This window comes from Antechinus flavipes, chromosome 4 (assembly GCF_016432865.1).
Source record: "Antechinus flavipes isolate AdamAnt ecotype Samford, QLD, Australia chromosome 4, AdamAnt_v2, whole genome shotgun sequence".
Taxonomy (NCBI): domain Eukaryota; kingdom Metazoa; phylum Chordata; class Mammalia; order Dasyuromorphia; family Dasyuridae; genus Antechinus; species Antechinus flavipes.
In genome coordinates, this window is record NC_067401.1 from 283,427,511 (window position 1) to 283,449,189 (window position 21,679).

At 32.8% G+C, this 21,679-nt stretch overlaps 1 protein-coding gene across 3 annotated transcripts in view; it reads right to left on the reverse strand.

Annotated features, from left to right (window-relative positions):
• ATG5 (autophagy related 5) overlaps window positions 1-21,679 on the reverse strand; it is a 134,860-nt gene that overhangs the window by 86,598 nt on the left and 26,583 nt on the right. For all 3 annotated transcript variants that reach the window (XM_051997469.1, XM_051997472.1, XM_051997470.1), the window contains 2 exons: window positions 17,780-17,858; window positions 13,138-13,300 (listed from right to left, as the gene is read on the reverse strand). In XM_051997469.1, the coding sequence (XP_051853429.1) occupies window positions 13,138-13,300; window positions 17,780-17,858 (242 nt within the window). The remainder of the gene's footprint in view (window positions 1-13,137; window positions 13,301-17,779; window positions 17,859-21,679) is intronic.

Below are 21,679 nucleotides of genomic sequence, written 5' to 3' on the forward strand. Positions count from 1 at the left end.
GTCTGGCACAAAGAAGATACCTAAAAATATTTACTGGCTGTTTGATAAATGCAAAAAGGGCTGAAGAATTCAGAGAAGGAAGGAAATTGAAAGCTACATACCAAAAAATTAAGAGCTGTATGTGTATGTACATATATATAAGACAACAGGACCTCCAAATAAGCTACTTTCAAAAAAAGGAATACAAAAAGGAAAACAAAATTTTTTAAAAAAATATGTTCATAGCAAGAATAACAAATAAAAAATACTAGGTCTGCTCTTGGAAAGTTGGTATAACGAAAAGATAACAAATCTCAGAAAACAAATTAAAACAAAACTAACTCAATTTATCTTTTGCTTGTCTTCCTGGAATATTAGGATGTATCTTTTTTCTTATATACTCATCTTGGTGATCTCATCAGCTTCTAGGGAAGCAATTGCAATTATTATCTTTAAACAGATGACTCTCAAATTTATATATTCAGCAACATATATATTACCAACTGCTGACTGAACTTCACATGGATGTCAGATTGGCATCTCAAACTCAAACATATCTAAATGATACTCATGTTTAAAAAAAAAAAATCTTCTTCAAATTTCCCTTTTTCATCATTTTTGACACCTTTATTTCTCACCACCTCAACAATCTCATACCTTGGTAAATGATCACAAATTCACATGATAAATCTTGCCGAGTCTACTTCCATAACATTTCTACATGTCTCCTAAATCCAGTCACAGAGACTGTATACTAATTCAGGTCCTCATTACCTTTCCCAGACCATTTCAATGGCCTTCTAACTGGTCCTCCAACTTCCAATGTCTCTCCTTTTGAATTTACCAGTTGCTAACCTAATATTTTAAAAGATAGGTACTATGATAGACAATAATAAATTTTCACTGGCTCTAAAATGAAACACAATCATTTGTCTAGAACTCTATGATTATAGTTCAACATATCATTCTAATCTTTTATCATTTTCTTCACAATTTCTCTATTACAGTCTAACTGGTCTGCTACCTATTCCCTATATGTGCAATTCCATCTCCTGATTCTGTGACTAGAATGTACTCCTTCCTCACTTCTACTTCTAAGAACTCCTAGTTTCCTCCAAAGCATAACAAAGAAGCCACTTCCTAAATGAGGCTTTCGCTGATCACTCCAGTCAGTGTCAATGTTTATGCCCTTATAAAGTTGTAATCTAAATTTAAAAATTTAAATTAAAATTTTCTTTTCTTTTTTTAAAGTAATGACATTCCTAACAGCCAGAATTTCATTTGCAAAAAATTAATCCCACCTTGGCATTTACTTTATATTTATTTATGTATATATAAACTATATATGTATATATGTATTTATGTATTTGGAAAATCCATCCAAAGAATAAAAATGCTTAAGCACAAGAATTATTTGTTTTCTGATCTATGGGGCCTGTCTACTAGAAGGCCTTCCAATAATAATTGCTTAATAAATGCTATTTGTACTGAACTGAATCCTAATTTTTCAAAGAAAAGTGGGGATTCTTAAAATTAGACCTTTGGGTTTTACATCTATTCTTAGCACTTTACCTAATCAAGTCTCAAACTCAATTCAACAATTCACAGCTGTGAAAGCAAGTTTCTTAAATTTCAAACAACACAACTTTTGAATCATTTTTGATTAATCACACATTCTAGAAATCACCTCTTATTCTGAATGAGGATGCCAAACTATCATAGATTGATTTCCCTATTAGAAAAAATCTTCAGTGACAACTGAAAGGTTGTATGTCTTTTTGATTGTGCACCTCAATTAAACCTTGGCTTAACTGAACAACCTGCTTTAACTCTTCTTTTTGTTGTTGTTCAAATCTGAAATTTTGCATTTATAGAAATAAGGTAAAATGTATGAGTTTTACACTGGGTTAGTGGAATTTGAAAGAAATTCTCTAATAAAACTTAAAGAAACAGCTTCTGAAAAAGTAAGAAAGATTTTAAGAAAATTGCTTGAAGTTTCATAGAAAAACCAAACTGCAGATGTAGTGATAACTGCCTTGTTGCTAATACAAATGGTACTTTCTTTTCTTTTTTGTGGTCATCAACCATGTTTCAGAGGGAGGTTAAAAATCGTTAGATCTAAAATGAAAACCTATAAAAACACACTGAAAGACTCAGGATGTCTTAAAAGAGTTTTCTTAGTTTCATAAGCTTTACTTATTTCTCTTTCACAGAGGTCTGGGAAATTAAAATTAGCATTTGAAAGTATTCAAAAATGTTTAAACTTTTCATTTAGTTGTTATGTTCTAAAGACAGGTGCCCTTCTTATCAAAAGAACTGTGCCATCTGCTCTGTCACAACTTTGACAGATTTTCATCTATAACTAACCAAAAGTTAGAAAATAACCTTTGGCTTTTTCATATAACATAAATTACTGGTTGTTGTTTTAAGGAAAAATTTTCCTAATAATAAAAAGTTAATTTGCAAATATAAATCCAAATAAAGAATTATTTGGTTTCATTCAACTCTCAGTTAAAAGCTTTCCTTCTGTAAGAAGGCTTCCTCAGTTCCCCTTAATGTAAGTTCTCACTGAAATGAACTCTAATTTAACCTGTAAGTAACTTATTTATACATAGTTGCTTGCATATTATATTCTGCTACCCTTTTCTCTTAACAGTAGTAACAAAATCTGAGAACTTCTTTGAAATTTTATCAAGGCAGACAATACCTTCAACATTCTCTACATAGAAATTGTACAACTCCAACCTACTAAAAATTAATCCAAAAGGTCTTTTCTAATTTTGACTATTCCTTTTCAAAACACTCCCTTAGATGTTCTTGCTCTTTATGACAGTTCTATGATATTCAATATCAACATCAAAACTCAATTTCAAGACTTAAAAAAAAAAGTATTTTTATTTACATATTTATAATGCTTCTCCCAGTAGCTCCACACCACAGTCAAATCAGTTAGTTTTAATTTTTCCTTTCTCTTATTCCAAGTTCCATGTCTTTATCTAAACTATCTAACATCATCTGAAGAGATTTTCCTTCATTCATGAGTATTCTAAAAATCTTCCTTTAACACCAGAGACAGACAAAAGGTTATTATACCTAGTAGCATAGTGGATATAAAAGTTCTTTGATAATCCCTAAACTAAGGAAACTTGTAATGCATACAAGACCACATAAGTAAAATAAGTGCAAAGGATAGAGGTAGCCAAAATAAGTAATCTGATGAGGAACACTTTCTTGTGAAGTTAGTGGTAAGGGATCAGATAAGGCTCAACAGAGGAAATAGCACTGGCATGAAGACCTGAGGGAAGCATGAAAAAAGGCACAAAGAGGTAAGTTGTGGAGAGCAGTAGTTTGGCTAAGCAAGCACAAAACACCATATTATCAACACAAGCTACCAGTCAGTTCCTTATGCTTTATCAAGGTCTCTCTAAAGAACTTCGATATTGATTATGAGACATGGGAGAAATTGGCACAGAACTGTCTAGCATAGCATGCATGCCCTCATCAAAGAAGGAGCTACAATCTATAAGCAAAACAGATCAGTAGCTCAAAAGAAATTCAAATTTAGAGACATCTCCATCCCAAATGTTCACCCTGTGAACTATTTGTGCCCAATTGTGGTAGAGTCTTCTAAGTTCATATTGGCCTGATCAGCCACAGCTATACACACTGTACATTGATCCCAATATAATGTCATTTTAGCCTTATTCAATCACTATGGACAAACAACAATTTAGTAAGCAGTGGGAAACCATTTAAAAATTTTTACATGTGTACACACACACACACACACACTCCTCCAAATGTTCTAATATCTGATTTGCATTGGCTGTCAACACTGCAAGTAATAGAATAGACACCCAAAATAATTTATTTACTGGGTGTTCTCTAGTTTTATATATGTGCCAAAACTAAGTACTTAACGGGGGCAAAACTGAAAAGCACCATTCTCTTACCATTCAACAAATGAACATCATATTTCTTTTCAATCAATCATTAGTCACTAGATATTTCTTTATAATACCAGTAAAAACTGGAAAAAACTCAATAGAAATAAAAATGCAATTTCAAATTACAACAAAATGCATTACATATCTGGAAGTTAACCTACCAAAATATATATCAGATTTACATAAATACAAGTACAAAACAATTTTTTATGGATTAAAAAATAAGATCAGATGGACAAATATGAAAGAAGAGAAAAACAATAGCTATTAGTTAATCAAGCTAAGTTAGTTAAGCTATTAATACTTAAAACTGCATAACTTGGTACATCCTGTAATTAAAGCACCTCTTTTCATGGCAGCCCCAAACTGTAAATCAAGGAACACTAAACGAATTATGATACATGAATAAGAAATATTATGTCAATAGAATGACAAAATGGACAATTTCAGTGGAAACTGCAAAGACTTTTATGATCTGAAACAGAATAAAATGAGCAAATCTAAGAGAATTTCCACAATGACAACATTATAGGGAAAAACAACTTCAAAAAACATCAGAACTCTGATCAATGCAAAGATAAATCATGAGTCCAGAAAAATAAAAGTGAATCATACCACTTACTTCCTGCCAAACCACAGCAATGATGTACTTAAAATGAGAAACATACTTAGCCAGACAGACAGACACACACATACATGGACATGATCAACATGGGAAGTTGTTTTATTGGATTATGTGTCTTTGTGAGGGTTTTGTTTGTTGCTCCTCTACTGGGAAAGGGTTACAAATAGGAAGGACAGATGTGAAAAAATATTTTAAAAAATAAACATCTAAATAAATAAAGAGGTATTTGATTTTCATGCCTAAGCTAGGCTAATTCAATGAAAAATAATCCAAATTTATCTCTATATTTAATGTACCAATTTAATTTTTAAAAACTGACAGAATTAATAAAGAACAAAAGAGCAAAAACATCCAAGGGAAAGGTTTTTTTTTTTTTTTTTAAGGTAAACATGAAGGGTTAATAGTATTACTAGATCTCAAGTTATGTCTGAAAACAGCAAATTTTCCAAATTATCTGGTAAAAATTTTAAAAAACCAAAAACCCCAGCAAATTAAATGAGTAGAAAACATAACTAAGAGTCTGAAAGAAATGAATATGACAATATAGCATATGATAAACTTAAGAACATAAATTACTGATTGGGTGGGAGACTTCTGGCCAAGATGGCAGAGAGGACGCACACATCTATACTCAAGCTCCACATTTTCTCTCAGAATTTATTTCATGACAAGCCTCAGAATTAGTGCTTGACTGAACCCCCACCCCCCAAATAATTACCAACAGAAGACATCCTTGAAATTCATTAGAAAAGGTCTGTTTTTGCTCGAGGGGACGGTTAGACGGGGCACAGGCTGAGGGCAAGCGGCAGTGAGGGCGGGTAGGGTGTGATCTCAGCCGGCTCTGCGGGGAGAGCTTTAGCATAATATTGATTACTTTGCCCTGGCAGCAAGCCAGTAGACAAGCAGAGAAGCTAAAAACACAAGGGATGAAGACCCGGAAAAAGCTAGGGTCTCTCTCAGGACTGGCCACACCTACCTGCAGTGTCTCAGCACGTTCTCAAGAGTCTCAGAGCACAGATGCAGTGCAGCCATTGCTGTCCTGCTAGTGCCTCGCTGCTGCCCCTGCAGTCTGTAGAGGAAGCTCAGTAACACCATCTAGTCCCTCAACCCCCCCAAAAAAGCAGACAGATTTGTTTTTTTTTTCCTGCTAGTTTATCTTCTTTGATTCTTCTCTGACAAAATGAGCAAAAAATATAAACAGACCTTAACCACTGACAGCTTCTATATGGATAGAGAGCAGACTTTAAACCCTGAGGAGACCAAAAACAGACAGTCTCCAGATGAATCCCCAAAGTGGGATATGATCTGGTTCTCAACACATGAGACTCTCATAGAAGAAATTTAAAAGACTCTCACAAGAGAGCTGGAAGAAAAATGGGAAAAGGAAAGGGAAGCTTGGCAAGAGAGTCTGGATAAGTCATCCCACTCATTTAAAGATAGAGTGGATAAAGAAATCAAATCCTTGAAAAACAGAATTAGTGAACTGGAAAAAGAAAATAGCTCTCTAACAAATAAAATTGGCAAAATGGAAAAAAATTCCATAGGATAAAACAACTCACTTAAAAACTCAATTGGACAATTAGAAAAAGACATAAAAAAAAGTGAGTGAAGAAAATACTTTATTGAAAATCAGAATCGAACAAATGGAATTGAATGACTCAAGGAGACACCAAGAATCAGTCAAGCAAAACCAAAAAAAAAAAAAAAAAACAATGGAAAAAAAAAATGTCAAATACCTTCTTGGGAAAACAACAGACCTGGAAAATAGATCTGGGAGAAACAATCTGAGAATTATTGGACTCCCTGAAAAATATGATTAAAAAAAAAAAAAAAAGAGCCTGGACACTATTTTCCAGGAAATTATCAAAGAGAACTGCCCAGAAATTATAGAAACAGAAGGTAAAATAGAAATTGAAAGAATTCATCGATCACCTACTGAAAGGGATCCTAAAATCAAAACACCAAGAAATATAGTGGCCAAATTCCAGAACTATCAGACGAAGAAAAAAATACTGCAAGCTACTAGAAAAAATCAATTCAAATATAGAGGAGCCATAATAAGGATTACTCAGGATCTAGCAATGTTCACATTAAAGGATCTAAGGGCCTGGAATACGATCTTCTGAAAGGCTAAAGAACTTGGTATGCAGCCAAAAATAACTTACCCAGCCAAAATGAGCATCTTTCCAAGGAAGAAGATGGATATTCAACAAAATAAATGAATTTCACTGTTTTTGATGAAAAAACCAGAACTAAACAAAAAGTTTGATCTACAAATACAGAACTCAAGAGAAACCTAAAAAGGTAAAAAGAAATCTTGGGAACTATATTTCTGCTATAAAGATATATAAAGAACACATGTATACTTTGTTCTAGAAAATAGAGGTAGAAAGGAAATTGTACCTGGAAAAAGATAAAGTGGAGTACTACATCTCACGAAGAGGAAAAGGAAACCTATTATATCTGAAAGAAATAATGGAGGGGGATAAACATAGTGTGTATCTTACTGCCATCAGAACTGGCTTAAATAGAAAAATATTAGACATATTCGATTTACGGTGAAACTTCTCTCACCCATTGAAAAGTGGGAGGGGAAAAGTGAAAAGGGAAGGAGTAAGCTAAGTGGAAAGGAATACAGAAATTGTGAGGAAAAGGGTAAGATAGGGGGAGGAACTCTAAGGTTGGGAGAGGGATACTAAAAAGGGAGGGCTGTGAGAAGCAAGTGGTACTCACAAGTTTAATACTAGGGAGGGGGGTAAGCAGGAAGGAAAGGAGAAAAGCATAATAAACAGGGGTTAAGAAGATGGCAAGTAATACAGAATTGGTCATTTTAACCAAAAATGTGAATGGGGTAAACTCCCCCATAAAGAGGAAGCAGTTAGCAGAATGGATTAAAAGCCAGAATCCTACAATATGTTGTTTACAGGAGACACACCTGAAACAGGGTGATACATACAGAGTAAAGGTAAAAGGTTGGAGCAGAATCTACTATGTTTCAGGTAAAATCAAAAAAGCAGGGGTAGCCATCCTCATCTCAGATCAAGCAAAAGCAAAAATTGATCTAATTAAAAGAGATAAGGAAGGGCACTATATCTTGCTAAAGGGTACTATAGACAATGAAGCAATATCAGTATTAAACATATATGTACCAAGTGGTATAGCATTTAAATTCTTAAAAGAGAAATTAAGAGAGCTGCAAGAAGAAATAGACAGCAAACTATTATAGTGGGAGATCTCAACCTTGCACTCTCAGAATTCGATAAATCAAACCACAAAATAAATAAGAAAGAAGTCAAAGAGGTAAATAGAATACTGGAAAAGTTAGATATGAAAGATTTCTGGAGAAAACGTAATGGAGACAGAAAGGAATACACTTTCTTCTCAGCAGTTCATGAAACCTATACAAAAATTGACCATATATTAGGGCATAAAAACCTCAAACTCAAATGCAGTAAGGCAGAAATAGTAAATGCATCCTTTTCAGACCATGATGCAATGAAAATTACATTCAATAAAAAGCCAGGGGAAAATAGACCAAAAAATAATTGGAAACTAAATAATCTCATACTAAAGAATGATTGGGTGAAACAGCAAATCACAGACATAATAACTTCACCTAAGAAAATGACAATAATGAGACATCATACCAAAATGTGGGGGATGCAGCAAAAGCGGTAACAAGGGGAAATTTGATCTCTCTAGAGGCCTACTTGCATAAAATAGAGAAAGAGAAAGACAATAAATTGGGCTTGCAATTAAAAATGCTAGAAAAGGAACAAATTAAAAACCCCCAGTCAAACACTAAACTTAAAATTCTAAAAACAAAAGGAGAGATCAATAAAATTGAAAGTAAAAAAAAAAAAACTATTGAATTAGTAAAACTAAGAGTTGGTTCTATGAAAAAACCAACAAAATAGACAAACTCTTAATAAATCTGATTAAAAAAAGGAAAAAGGAAAATCAAATTGTTAGTCTTAAAAATGAAAAGGGAGAACTCGCCACTAATGAAGAGGAAATTAGAGCAATAATTAGGAGTTACTTTGCCCAAATTTATGCCAATAAATTCAACAATTTAAATGAAATGGAAGAATACCTTCAAAAATATAGCTTGCCCAGATTAACAGAGGAAGAAGTAAATAGACTAAATAGTCCTATTTTTAGAAAAAGAATAGAACAAGTTATTACCCAACTCCCTAAGAAAAAATTCCCAGGACCAGATGGATTTACATGTGAATTCTACCAAACATTTAAAGAACAATTAACTCCAATGCTTTTTAAACTATTTGAAAAAATAGGAATTGAAGGAGTCCTACCAAATTCCTTTTATGACACAGATATGGTACTGATATCCAAACCAGGTAGGTTGAAAACAGAGAAAGAAAATTATAGACCAATCTCCCTAATGAATATTGATGCTAAAATCTTAAATAAAACATTAGCAAAAAGATTACAGAAAATCATCCCCAGGATATTACACTATGACCAAGTAGGATTTACACCAGACATGTAGGGTTGGTTCAATATTAGGAAAACTATTAGCATAATTGACTATATCAATAACCAAATTAACAAAAACCATATGATCAACTCAATAGATGCAGAAAAAGCAGAAAAATCCAACATCCATTCCTTTTTTTTTTTTTTTTGCTGAGACAATTGGGGTTAAGTGACTTGCTCAGGGTCACACAGCTAGAAAGTGTTAAATGTCTGAGATCAGATTTGAGCTCAGGTCCTCCTGACTTCAGGGCTAGTGCTTTATCCACTGCACCACCTAGCTGTCCACAACATCCATTCCTAATAAAAACACTTGAGAGGATAGGAATAAATGGACTTTTCCTTAAAATAGTCATGAGGATATATTTAAAACCGTCAATAAGCATCATATGTAATGGGGAAAAACTGGAACCTTTCCCAGTAAGATCAGGAGTGAAACAAGGTTGCATACTATCACCATTATTATTCAATATTGTATTAGAAAAGCTAGCCTCTGCAATAAGAGCCGAGAAAGAGATTAAAGGAATCAGAGAAGGTAATGAGGAAACCAAACTATGACTCTTTGCAGATGATATGATGATATACTTAGATAACTCCAGAGAATTCTACTAAAAAGCTATTAGAAATAATTTATAATTTTAGCAAAGTTGCAGGATACAAAATAAATCCACATAAAATTCCATTCAAAATAACTGTCGACAGCATAAAATATTTGGGAATCTATCTACCAAAGTAAAGTCAGGAATTATATGAGCACAATTACAAAACACTTTCCACACAAATAAAGTCATATTTAAATAACTGGAAAAATATGAAGTGCTTTTGGATAGGCTGAGCAAATATAATAAAGATGACAATACCCTCTAAACTACTCTATGTATTTAGTGCTATACTAATCAGACTCCCAAGAAACTATTTTAATGACCTAGAAAAAATAACAACAAAATTCATGTGGAAGAACAAAAGGTCGGGAATTTCAAGGGAATTAATGAAAAAAAAAATCAAATGAAGGTGGCCTAGCTGTACCTGATTGAAAACTATATTATAAAGCAGCCGTCACCAAAACCATTTGGTATTGGCTAAGAAATAGATTAGTTGCTCAGTGGAATAGGTTAGGTTCACAAGACAAAATAGTCAACTATAACAATCTAGTGTTTGACAAACCCAAAGATCCCAACTTTTGGGATAAGAATTCATCATTTGACAAAAACTGCTGGGAAAACTGGAAATTAGTATGGCAGAAATTAGGCACAGACCCACACTTAACATTATATCCCAAAATAAGATCAAAATGGGTCCATGACTTAGGCATAAAGAACAAGATCATAAATAAATTAGAGGAACATAGGATAGTTTACCTCTCAGACTTGTGGAGGAGGAAGGAATTTGTGACCAAAGGAACACTAGAGATCATTATTGATCAAAAAATAGAAAATTTTGATTATATCAAATTGAAAAGCCTTTGAACAAACAAAACTAATGCAAACAATATTACAAGGGAAGCAACAAACTGGGAAAACATCTTTGCAGTTAAAGGTTCTGATAAAGGCCTCATTTCCAAAATATATAGAGAAGTGACTCTAATTTATAAGAAATCAAGCCATTCTCCAATTGATATATGGTTAAAGGATATGAACAGACAATTTTCAGATGATGAAATTGTAACTATTTCCACTCATATGAAAGAATTTCCACTCATATGAATGTTCCAAATCACTATTGGTCAGAGAAATGCAAATTAAGAGAACTCTGAGATACCACTACACACCTGTCAGATTGGCTAAGATGACAGGAAAAAATAATGATGAATGTTGAAAAGGATGCAGGAAAACTGGGACAATGATGCATTGTTGGTGGAGTTGTGAACAAATCCAACCATTCTGGAGAGCAATCTGGAATTATGCCCAAAAAGTTATCAAATTGTGCATACCCTTTGATCCAGCAAGTGCTACTATTGAATACTAAAGAAGGGAAAGGGTCCTGTATGTTCCAAAATGTTTGTGGCAGCCCTGTTTGTAGTGGCTAGAAACTGGAAAATGAATGGATGCCAAAAATTGGAGAATGGTTGGGTAAATTGTGGTATATGAATGTTATGGAATACTATTATTCTGTAAGAAATGACCAGCAGGATCAATACAAAGAGCCTTGGAGAGATTTACATGAACTGATGCTAAGTGAAATGAGCAGAACCAGGAGATCATTATATACTTCAACAATGATACTGAATGAGGATATATTCTGATGGAAGTAGATATCTTCAACAAAGAGAAGATCTAATTCAGTTCCAGTTGATCAACGATGGACAGAAGCAGCTATACTCAAAGAAAGAACACTAGGAAATGAGTATAAATGGTTTGCATTTTTGTTTTTTTCCCCTAGGTTATTTTTACCTTCTGAATCCAATTCTTCCTGTGCAACAAGAGAACTGTTCGCTTCTGTACACATATATTGTATCTAGGATATACCAACATATTTAACATGTATAAGACTGCTTGCCATCTAGGAGAGGGAATGGAAGGAGTAAAGGAAAAGTTGGAACAGAAGTGAGTGCAAGGGATAATGTGGTAAAAAATTACCCAGGCATATGTTCTGTCAATAAAAAGTTACAAGTAAAAAAAAAAAACAAAACAAAACATAAATTACTGGGGAAGGAACTCATTATTCACCAAAATCTGTAGGAATACTGGATTGTAGTTTCACAGAAAATGAATTTAAACACGTATCTTATGTGATATACCACAGTAAATTCCAAATGGAAAAATAATCTAAACATAAAAAAAACATAATAAAAGAAGAGAGGAATATAAAATTATATCTTTCATAAATGTGGATGGGGGAAAAAAAACCTAATAGATCAGCTTCTACAGAACACTTTTTAAAACTTTAATTATAATTACTTCAAATTATGTAAAAATAAGAAATACTGTTCACAAATAAAAGCAACATGGTTAAAAAAAGAAGACAAAGAAATAAAATTTTGCATTACTCAACTTTGATAAAAGTGTAGTATTTACACAACGGATTCTATTAAAGGCAAGAGCAATTCCCATAAAAGATATAGTAAAAGGATGTGAACAAATGAAATATGAAAGAAAAAATACAATCAATCAACAACCACCTGAAAAGATGTTCTAATACATTACAACCAGAGAAATATATATATCAAATTGGCAAAGAATAAAAAATGGGGGAGAAATGCTTACTAGGTTTAGTGAGAAAGGAGATACACAAGTCACTTTTGGTGGAGTTATGAAATAGAATTATTTTGGAAAACAACACAGAGCCACACAAATTAAGTTACAAAACTTCACGCTCTTTGATCCAGAAATGACATTGTTAAGCTTAGCTTAAACCTAAGGATATTGTTGATATAAAAAAAAAAAACTTTTTCTTTACAAAAATATACAAAGGAATGACTATCAATAATGGCAAAGAGATGGATACATTTTTACCAATGACTAGATAATGTCTCAATAAATAATGGTACATAAACCAAAGAGAATATCACTACAATTAGAACAAATATAAAGAACTCAAATAAACATGAAAGAGTCATAAAGAATGATATAGAACAGAGGTGTTCAAATACAATGCAGCCTGCCCAAAACAGATTAAAATCTAATTTAAAATATTTAACAAAATAAACGAAAATATGATAGAACAAAAAATAAAGCAATTAGTGCTTTTCTAAGTCAGTATGTGGCCCACAAGGATTCTTAAGTATGGTTTGTATTTCTATTTGAATTTAATTCACTGATATAAATATAGTGAAGAAAGCAGATATAAAATAATACTGTGTACAGTTATGAAATTCACACATTAGGGGGCAACAAAAAGTCATGTCAAATAAAATGAATAACGATGGTACTACGTTGTTAAAGCCCACAGACCAAACTACATAGTGGTACATTCTTGCTCTTCTGTTGTCATTTTGCTTACTTGATTGGGGTCAGGATGGGTTGGGGAAGAAAGACAAACTTTTGTTTGGATATTTGTTTTGTCTTCTAAATTAAAATAAATTTAATAATATGAAAAAAATTAAAGTGAAATAATTTCTAAAGGGTTTCAAACAGTATATAGTGCTATATTTACCATTCTGTAATCCCATCCAGAGTTGTTTATGATCCTTTTTCTGCATTTCATTGATGACTTGACTTTTATGTTTTAAAGCATCAGCTTCTTTCATACAAGACATAAAATGGGCTTCAACTGTATCCTTGGATGGACAATGTAGAAGATCTTTCTCTGGAAAACTCTATCACATAAGGAATAAAAAGAAAATCATAAGATGGGCTATACAAGATAAATGAAATAACCATATGAAAATTGTAATTTTATTCCCACATCAATAAACTTAACCTTCCTTTTTTCTTATTTTCCTAAATGGGCTTAAATTTAAATAAGTTTACATTTTTCACTTTTTAATTGAAGACTGACAAGAGCAATAACTAAACATTTTATGGTCTTCTCAAAAAATAAACCTTCCTCTATTATAACAAAAATTGCTGTAGAAAGAAGGTGTTTTTTTCCCTTTGAGTTCTCAATATCTGAAAAATGGAGTGTCATAACAGGGAAAAATGCACTTTACAATTTTGAATATATAGAATAATCTAAAGTGTTTTTTCTCCCTCCTTGCACAAAGAGTTTGTTATAAATCATTTTTACATTTCAATATAGGGATTATTTCAACCCCCAAGGCCAAATGTTTTTTAAGCTATCTACCACATATCAAAATAAAAATAATCCATATAATTTGAGGCTTCATGCTGTTATATGACAATGTAAAACAAAATATAAACCAAAATCAAAGCAACAAACACTCATTAAGCATTTTACTTTGTACAAAGACAATCAAGTTTCTGTAAAGCCAGTCTTTGCTACTCAAAGTTTAGAGGTTTACCCTTTCTATCTTCACAACATTTCCTGTATATGCCCCATTTTTCTCCACTGAAACTGCCACAACCCTAGATGAAGTTCTCTTTACCTCTCGCCTAAAGTACTGTAATGCTTTTCCTAAACCAGTTCCTTGATTCTCTTCCTACTCCAATTTGTCCACCTCTCATTTTTCTCAATTATATATTTGACCATATATATACCCTTATTCAATGAGCTCCACTGGCTATTACCTCCAGGATTAAATAAAAACTTTTGTTTTGCATTTTTTTGGAAACCTTTCCAGTCTTAAACTTTACCCTTCTCTATACTTTATGTAATCCAGCAACATGGGCTTACCTTTAATTTCTTCCAAAATCCTAAAAATAGGATCAAATCATCCCTGACCCTCTGGCCTGGCTTGACCTTAAAATCACATCCTGAGAATACACTTAATACTTTTCTCTTATTATCATGTAAACATTTCATTCTCACACAGTCCCTTAGAATTGATCACATGTATGTGCCATTGTATGATTCCCTTGTCTTCTTATATTAGCATTTATTAAGCAGCTACTATGTGTCAGGCTCTATGTGAAGCATAAATAGCTACAATTTCTTTATGGTTATATCTGTCAAGGTATCTAGCTTGATTTTAGAAAATGCAAATCAAACTTCCAGTCATCAAGCTAGTAAAGAGGCTAAAAGATGGGAAAATTAATTGTTGGTGAGACTTTTCATTATACAATGGAATAAATGAAATGAAATAAAAGCTAAATACTTCTTTGATCCAAAGATTCCACTTCCATACTCATGTATATCCCAAGGAGGTTATAGACAGCAAGAAAAGACCTACATGCACAAAAATTTTTATGGAAATATTATCTGTAATCATAAAAATATAAAGAAAAATGTGTTCAATCAAGTAAAATAAACTGATGACTAGTGTGAGTTGTCAAATATGTTTTCAGTTTTTATCAAGTCCCAATGAGTGAATGAATAGATATAGCTATGTGTTTGTATGTGTATACATATGTAAATACATATACATAGATGTGTCATAGATAAAGATGTTATCAAGTAAATTCTATAATATAAAGAACTTTTAATATTGTGAATTTCAGAACTAATTAAGATTTTATGAAGAATTGGGAGTTAATACAGGTAAATCAGAAAAATAAAAACAACTTGGCATTTCTATTAGTACTGCATTGTGGGAATTGGTAAGGCATTTAAACTCTCTGAACCTAAGTTTTCATCTTGATTAACATTTTTCATAAAACATTAATACATGATATCTATATTTTACTGAAGCTAATGTTTTTTTGACCTATATTTTATAATGAACTCCTTATAAAGTATTCATATTGGAAAATGAGCAGTCGAAGTTAAGAGATTCCAAACACAGCTTTCATGACTACACTAAAATCCTTCCTCCTGATGCCCACATAGTTTTCCACAGGAAATTGGGTTAATCTTATCCAATTGTCCACCTAAGTATTAAGAGCTCAGCTGAGAGTGGAATCCAGATTTTCAGATTCCAGATCCAGTGTTTCCACTGTTCCAAGCTGACACTATCTTATTCTCAAAGAATTTATATGCATGTGTATGCATGTATTTATATATATACACACATAGATATTATCACATATTCTCAAAACCTCTTCAAGTCCCTAACTCTACTCCCTCCCCAGCAATCAACTCACTTTTTGTTTCCATTCAGTAAACACTTAATAAACATGTATTTAGTTTTAACTAAACATGAAACAGCCTTTCCCCTTCAATAACTTAAATTCTACTGGGGAGGGGGAGGAGTTTATAAGAGGAGATGCAGGGATGTAAGAGGGAAGGGAAGGTTAGCAGAGAGAAAGGAGGATTATAGATATAGGATTTAGGAAACAAGTAACATGCCTCTACTGGGCATCACAGAACTACTGCCCTGAATAGGGTACTGTTAATTAGTTTAGTGCTTTAACTGCGAAACTGCTTTTTACACAAGCTAGTTGTTACACATGTAAATGTATAATTTCATTTTTATTTTACTAAACCTAAGCTGATATCAATTGCACCTCTCCAGAAAACATGAATCTCAGAAAAGTATAGTAAAAATGTTATTCTATGAATGTTTTGCCCAGAAAGGAAGATGGCAACTGATATGTGGAAGTTATTATTTCAGGTTCCTAAAACCTTAATTTCAAATTAACTAAAATTTTGTGTGTTATCTTCAGTACCCATAAAGCAACAGGACTAGACAAAGAGGAGGACTGGAGCCCTAACTCTACCAGCTGCAGCCTCCTCCTTCACCCTGCTTCCCCAAGGCTTATTTTTAGGGCCTATCTACCCTGGTCCCTTGAAATAGTTACTAGAGTGGTAACCTTTTCCCTCCCCTCTCTTAGTTGGGTTTTCTTCTGATACAATATTATAAGGTAAAAACCTCTGATTTTTTGCAATGGGTGACAGGCAATTCCTCTTTTAGACTTCAGGTACCCTGGACATTTGAAACAATAAAATTTTGGTTTATTTTGGTTTTTAGTGGAAGAGGGAAGAATATAATAGGCCAAACCTAATGTTTAATTTTTGAAGTTAGCTACAGGGGCAGAAAGAATACCATCAACTACATACAAACATAGAATAGAGTGGAGAAAAAACTGACTAGACTATAAATTATGTTATATAATATATTAAATTATAAATATATATATAGTAGCAACAAAGAGACATTAGCAGGCAATGATAGCATCATGTATATTGCTAAACAAAAAAAGATTAAGTTCTTTCATTCAATATAGTAAGAATGTTAAAGCTAAAAAATTGTTTTTTTAAATTAATGTCTATTTTCTTAAGATCTTGGTTTAATAAAAACGAAATTCTTTCGAGGCTGCAAAAGTCACTAACAGGGCATGAACATCTCTACTCTGTTAGTGGCCCAAATGCAGACCTGAAAGTTCCTTTATGACTTTCTTAAGGGTGTAACTGAGGATTCAGTTTCAGTATTCATACAGTAGGCCCTCTCTAGATCAAAGACTAACTTAGTATAAGAATGTCTGATTTTCCTTATGTACTGTCCCCTAATGACTGAATTCTACCAGATAGAAAACTTCATTTAGTTACCTGAGTTTTTTATATCACTGACTTTCCAGAATACACAGAAATTGTACACCACAAAACACTAAGCCCCCTGAAAATTATTAAAACACTTATGAATATGCAATGTCTTAGCACTGTCCTCTTCCAACCACTTCCTAAACTCATCCACCAGACTGCAGCATGATCATGTGTTCTCCTGCATGTTAGGTGACAGCTTTGTTGGGAGTGCAGCTGAAATAGTGTCCGTTACTTAAAGACAGGACTTCCATGTGGAAGGGGGAAATGAAGAAAGGAAGAGAATGTATACAGACCGTCCCTTGAATGGGTAAGTGAGAGGTATGGTCTAAAAAATGCTATCTATTTATTGCCTTAAGGAATGTTAGGAGAAATATGGTGACCCCCAAAACTTCAGTCATGGGGTATTTTTAAAAAGTAAGTTCCAGGAGGAAAATACTTTTCAAAACTGTTTTCGTTCTGATTCAACTTATGCTGGCCTCTCTTTCCCTTAGGTCAATGAACCAAAGCATTGGCTAGAATTTGATGACACTGTACTTGAAGCTTTAAAAAACTCTCAAAAAATTACTTCTAACCATAAATATCTTCCTTAATATTAATAAATATTTAAACAACTTTAAGAGTTCAGAAGATAGTATAAAAAGGTCCACCAAATAATGCCAGAAGGATGAAAAACTAAAAATTTTATTTTTTAATTCCACTCTTAATACTCACTCACTCAATCTGAAATCAGAAATGGGAAATGCTATTTAAACTGTACCTTAAAATGTACTGTGATGTTCCAAGGAAGAGCTGTATTTGATGCAAGAAGATCAAACAGCAAACCAATTGGATAATGCCTAAAAGTGAAAGAAGGCATTTTAAGGTAAAAGTGAATATTTACAATTATAGCAACAAATAAAAATAAATTTCCAGCACATGATTGTACAGCAAAAATTTAGAGAAGTTCAGTCACAAATCACATGAAAGCAAAATTTTATTTAGTTTGCATGCCTAGGCTAACATGGTACAATTTTCAGTCATAAGTAGTTTTTTTCTTCTTCCATTTGATTCCCCTCTGAAGTCTCACTATGCATAATGTACAGATTATATTAAAGATATCTTTCATAAAGCTGTTTGAACTCTTATGTGTACCTTTATTAAATATGCTACAATTACTATAATATTAGTAGTATACAATTAAACGCCTGAGTTTACATACATACAATTTTAATAAGCATTTAATTCTAAATTAGTAACAAATGTTAGTATAACCACTGAATGTTAGGAAATCAAAACCTCATTTAAATGTGTAATAATTAAAATTAAAAGTTCCTGTCTCTTATTTTGTTTTTTATACTGAATCATTAGCTCAAGATCTGGAGTAGATAAGCACAAATGCTCATTCATTTATTCAATATAGTAGTGGCTAATTACTTAAGAACTTTTTTTTTTTAAAAAGCTTAGTGACAAAAATGACTAAGATTCAAAAAGTTGCAATTTTATAGGCATTGGCACTCTCTTCCATATAACTTTGGTCTCTATGTGTTACTATAGCTAAAAAAAATCATCTGTTAGCCAAGATTCTGAGTTTTTCTAAAATTATTCTAGCTAAGTTCCACTGAAAAATATATAAACCTACACATACCTGACTGCAAAAAAATTTATGGAATTTAGGTCAAGAAAGAATCTTAAATATCATCCAGCTTAGGAGTTCCTAACTTTTTTTTTTTTAACATGTACCATTTTTGGTTGATGAAACCCATAGGCCTCTTCTCAAAATAATGTCTTTAAATAAACAAAATATGCAGACTCAAAAAAAGGAAAAATTCTACTAGTATACAGTTATCAAATTATTAAATTAAAAGTTCACAGATACCAGATTAAACACTTCTAATTTAACGGAACTCCCTCACTTTATAGATGAGAAAACTAAGATGTTGAAAAATTAAGTGACTGGACTAAAATCACACAGGTACAAACTGTAGAGGTAGGATTTAACTCCAGATATTTTCAATTGGTAATTTCCTCCCAAGGATGTGAATTTTTGAGGAAGCATCCAAACTGGTCATGCATAGTTCAAATCCAGCTCAGCCCATGACTTTCCACATTATTTCTGTACCTTTCCCCAACTCCTTTTCAACTTTATTATATCTTCTATTTAAATGCAAGTTCCTTGAGGTCAGGGACTATCTGTCTTTGTATTTGTATAATCAGAGCTTGGCACAGTGACTGGTACAAACTAAGTGCTTATTAAAGACTTTCTCTACTTTTCTATCATTATTCTGACTCCAAACACCCTGTCCTTTCTACTCACCCACAATACCTCTTTTGGGAATTTCCAATTTGCTATCTTAAATGCCTCTTCTACCAAGAATTTCATGAAGTCATCATCATCATCATGAGTTCTTCAATAATATTACCAAAAAGCTTTTCCATATCCTTAAAAGTAATACAATACCCCTTAATTCAGCAATATGACGACTAGGTCTGTATCCCATAAAAAAGGGAAAAGGACTCATACGTATAAAAAATGTCTATAACAGCTCTTTTACGGTGGCAAAGAATTGGAAATTGAGGGAACACCCATCAATTGGGCATTAGCTGATTAAGTTGTGGTATATGAATATAATGGAATACTGCTGTTATATAAGAAATGATAACTAGGCAGATTTCAAAAAAACCTGAAAACACTTTCACAAACTGATACTGAGTGAAGTAAGTAGCACTAGAACATTGTACATAGTAATAGCAATACTGTGCAATGATCAACTTTGATAGACTCTTCTTCTCAGCAATACATTGATCGAAGATAATTCTAAAAGGCTCATGACGGACAATGCTATCCATATTCAGAGAAATAACTAATGGAATTTAAATGCAGATTAAAGTAAGCTATTTTAACTATTTTGGTTGTTTTTTTTTTCTTCTTGTGATTTTCCCCTTCTGTTCTGATTCTTCTTTCACAACATGTCTAGTGCGGAAATATGTTTAATATGATTATGTATGTATGACCTATATCAGATCGCTTGTTGTCTTGAGGAAGAGGGAAAAGACAAAAATTTTGAACTCAAACTCTTACAAAGATAAGTGTTGAAAAATTTATCCAAGAAATGTAATACCAGAAACTTATAAAAAACCAAAGAGAAGCCAAAGATTATGTAAGAGAGAAAAATATGATAAATTCAAAAGACTGAAAAATTAGTAAATTTTAAGATATTTTACACTAAAAAAAACTGACCTCAAAAATAGGTCAAAGACTCTTAATTTATAAGAAATCAAGCCATTCTCCAATTGATAAATGGTCAAAGGATATGAACAGACAATTCTCAAAGAAACTGAAACTATTTCTAGCCATATAAAAAGATGCTCCAAGTCATTATTAATCAGAGAAATGCAAATTAAGACAACTCTGAGATACTATTACACACCTGTCAGATTGGCTAGAATGACAGGGAAAGATAATGCTGAATGTTGGAGGGGATGTGGGAAAACTGGGACACTGATACATTGTTGGTGGATTGTGAACACATCCAACCATTCTGGAGAGCAATTTGGAACTATGCTCAAAAAGTTATCAAACTATGCGTACCCTTTGATCCAGCAGTGTTACTACTGGGCTTATATCCCAAAGAGATACTAAAGAAGGGAAAGGGACCTGTATGTGCAAGAATGTTTGTGGCAGCCCTGTTTGTAGTGGCTAGAAACTGAAAAATGAAAGGATGCCCATCAATTGGAGAATGGCTGAATTGTGGTATATGAATATTATGGAATATTATTGTTCTGTAAGAAATGACCAGCAGGATGATTTCAGAAAGGCCTGGAGAGACTTACACGAACTGATGCTGAGTGAAATGAGCAGAACCAGGAGATCACTATATACTTCAACAACAATACTATATGACGATCAATTCTGATGGACGTGGACATCTTCAACAATGAGATGAACCAAATCAGTTCCAATGGAGCAGTAATGAACTGAACCAGCTATATGCAGAGAAAGATCTCTGGGAGATGACTATGAACCACTACATAGAATTCCCAATCCCTCTATTTTTGTCCACCTGCATTTTTGATTTCCTTCAAAGGCTAATTGTATACTATTTCAAAGTCCGATTCTTTTTTTATAGCAAAATAACTGTTTGGACATGTATACATATATTGTATTTAACTTATACTTCAACATATTTAACATGTATTGATCAACCAGCCATCTGGGGGAAAGGGTGGAGGGAAGGAGGGGAAAAGTGGAACAAAAGGTTTTGCAATTGTCAATGCTGAAAAATTACCCATGCATCTATCTTGTAAATAAAAAGCTATAATAATAATAATAAAAAGGTCAAAGAGAATTTAAGAATAATTGGACTTCTTGAAAAACCACAATTGGAAAAAAAAAAGATATATTATTATATAGCCTGGGCATTGTCATTTCAAGAAACCACACCTGAAAACTAGCAGCAGCAGCATCTTATTCAGCCATTCCTCAAATAATGGGCATCTACTGATTTTCCAATTACTTGCTACCACAAAAAGGGTATACAAATATTTTGCACACATGGGTCTTTTCCCCTCTTTTATGTTTTCTTTGAAGTACACATCTAGTAATAGCACTGCTGGGCCAAAGGGTATGCATAGTTTGATAGCTCTTTGGACAGAATACCAAACTGCTCTCCAGAATGGT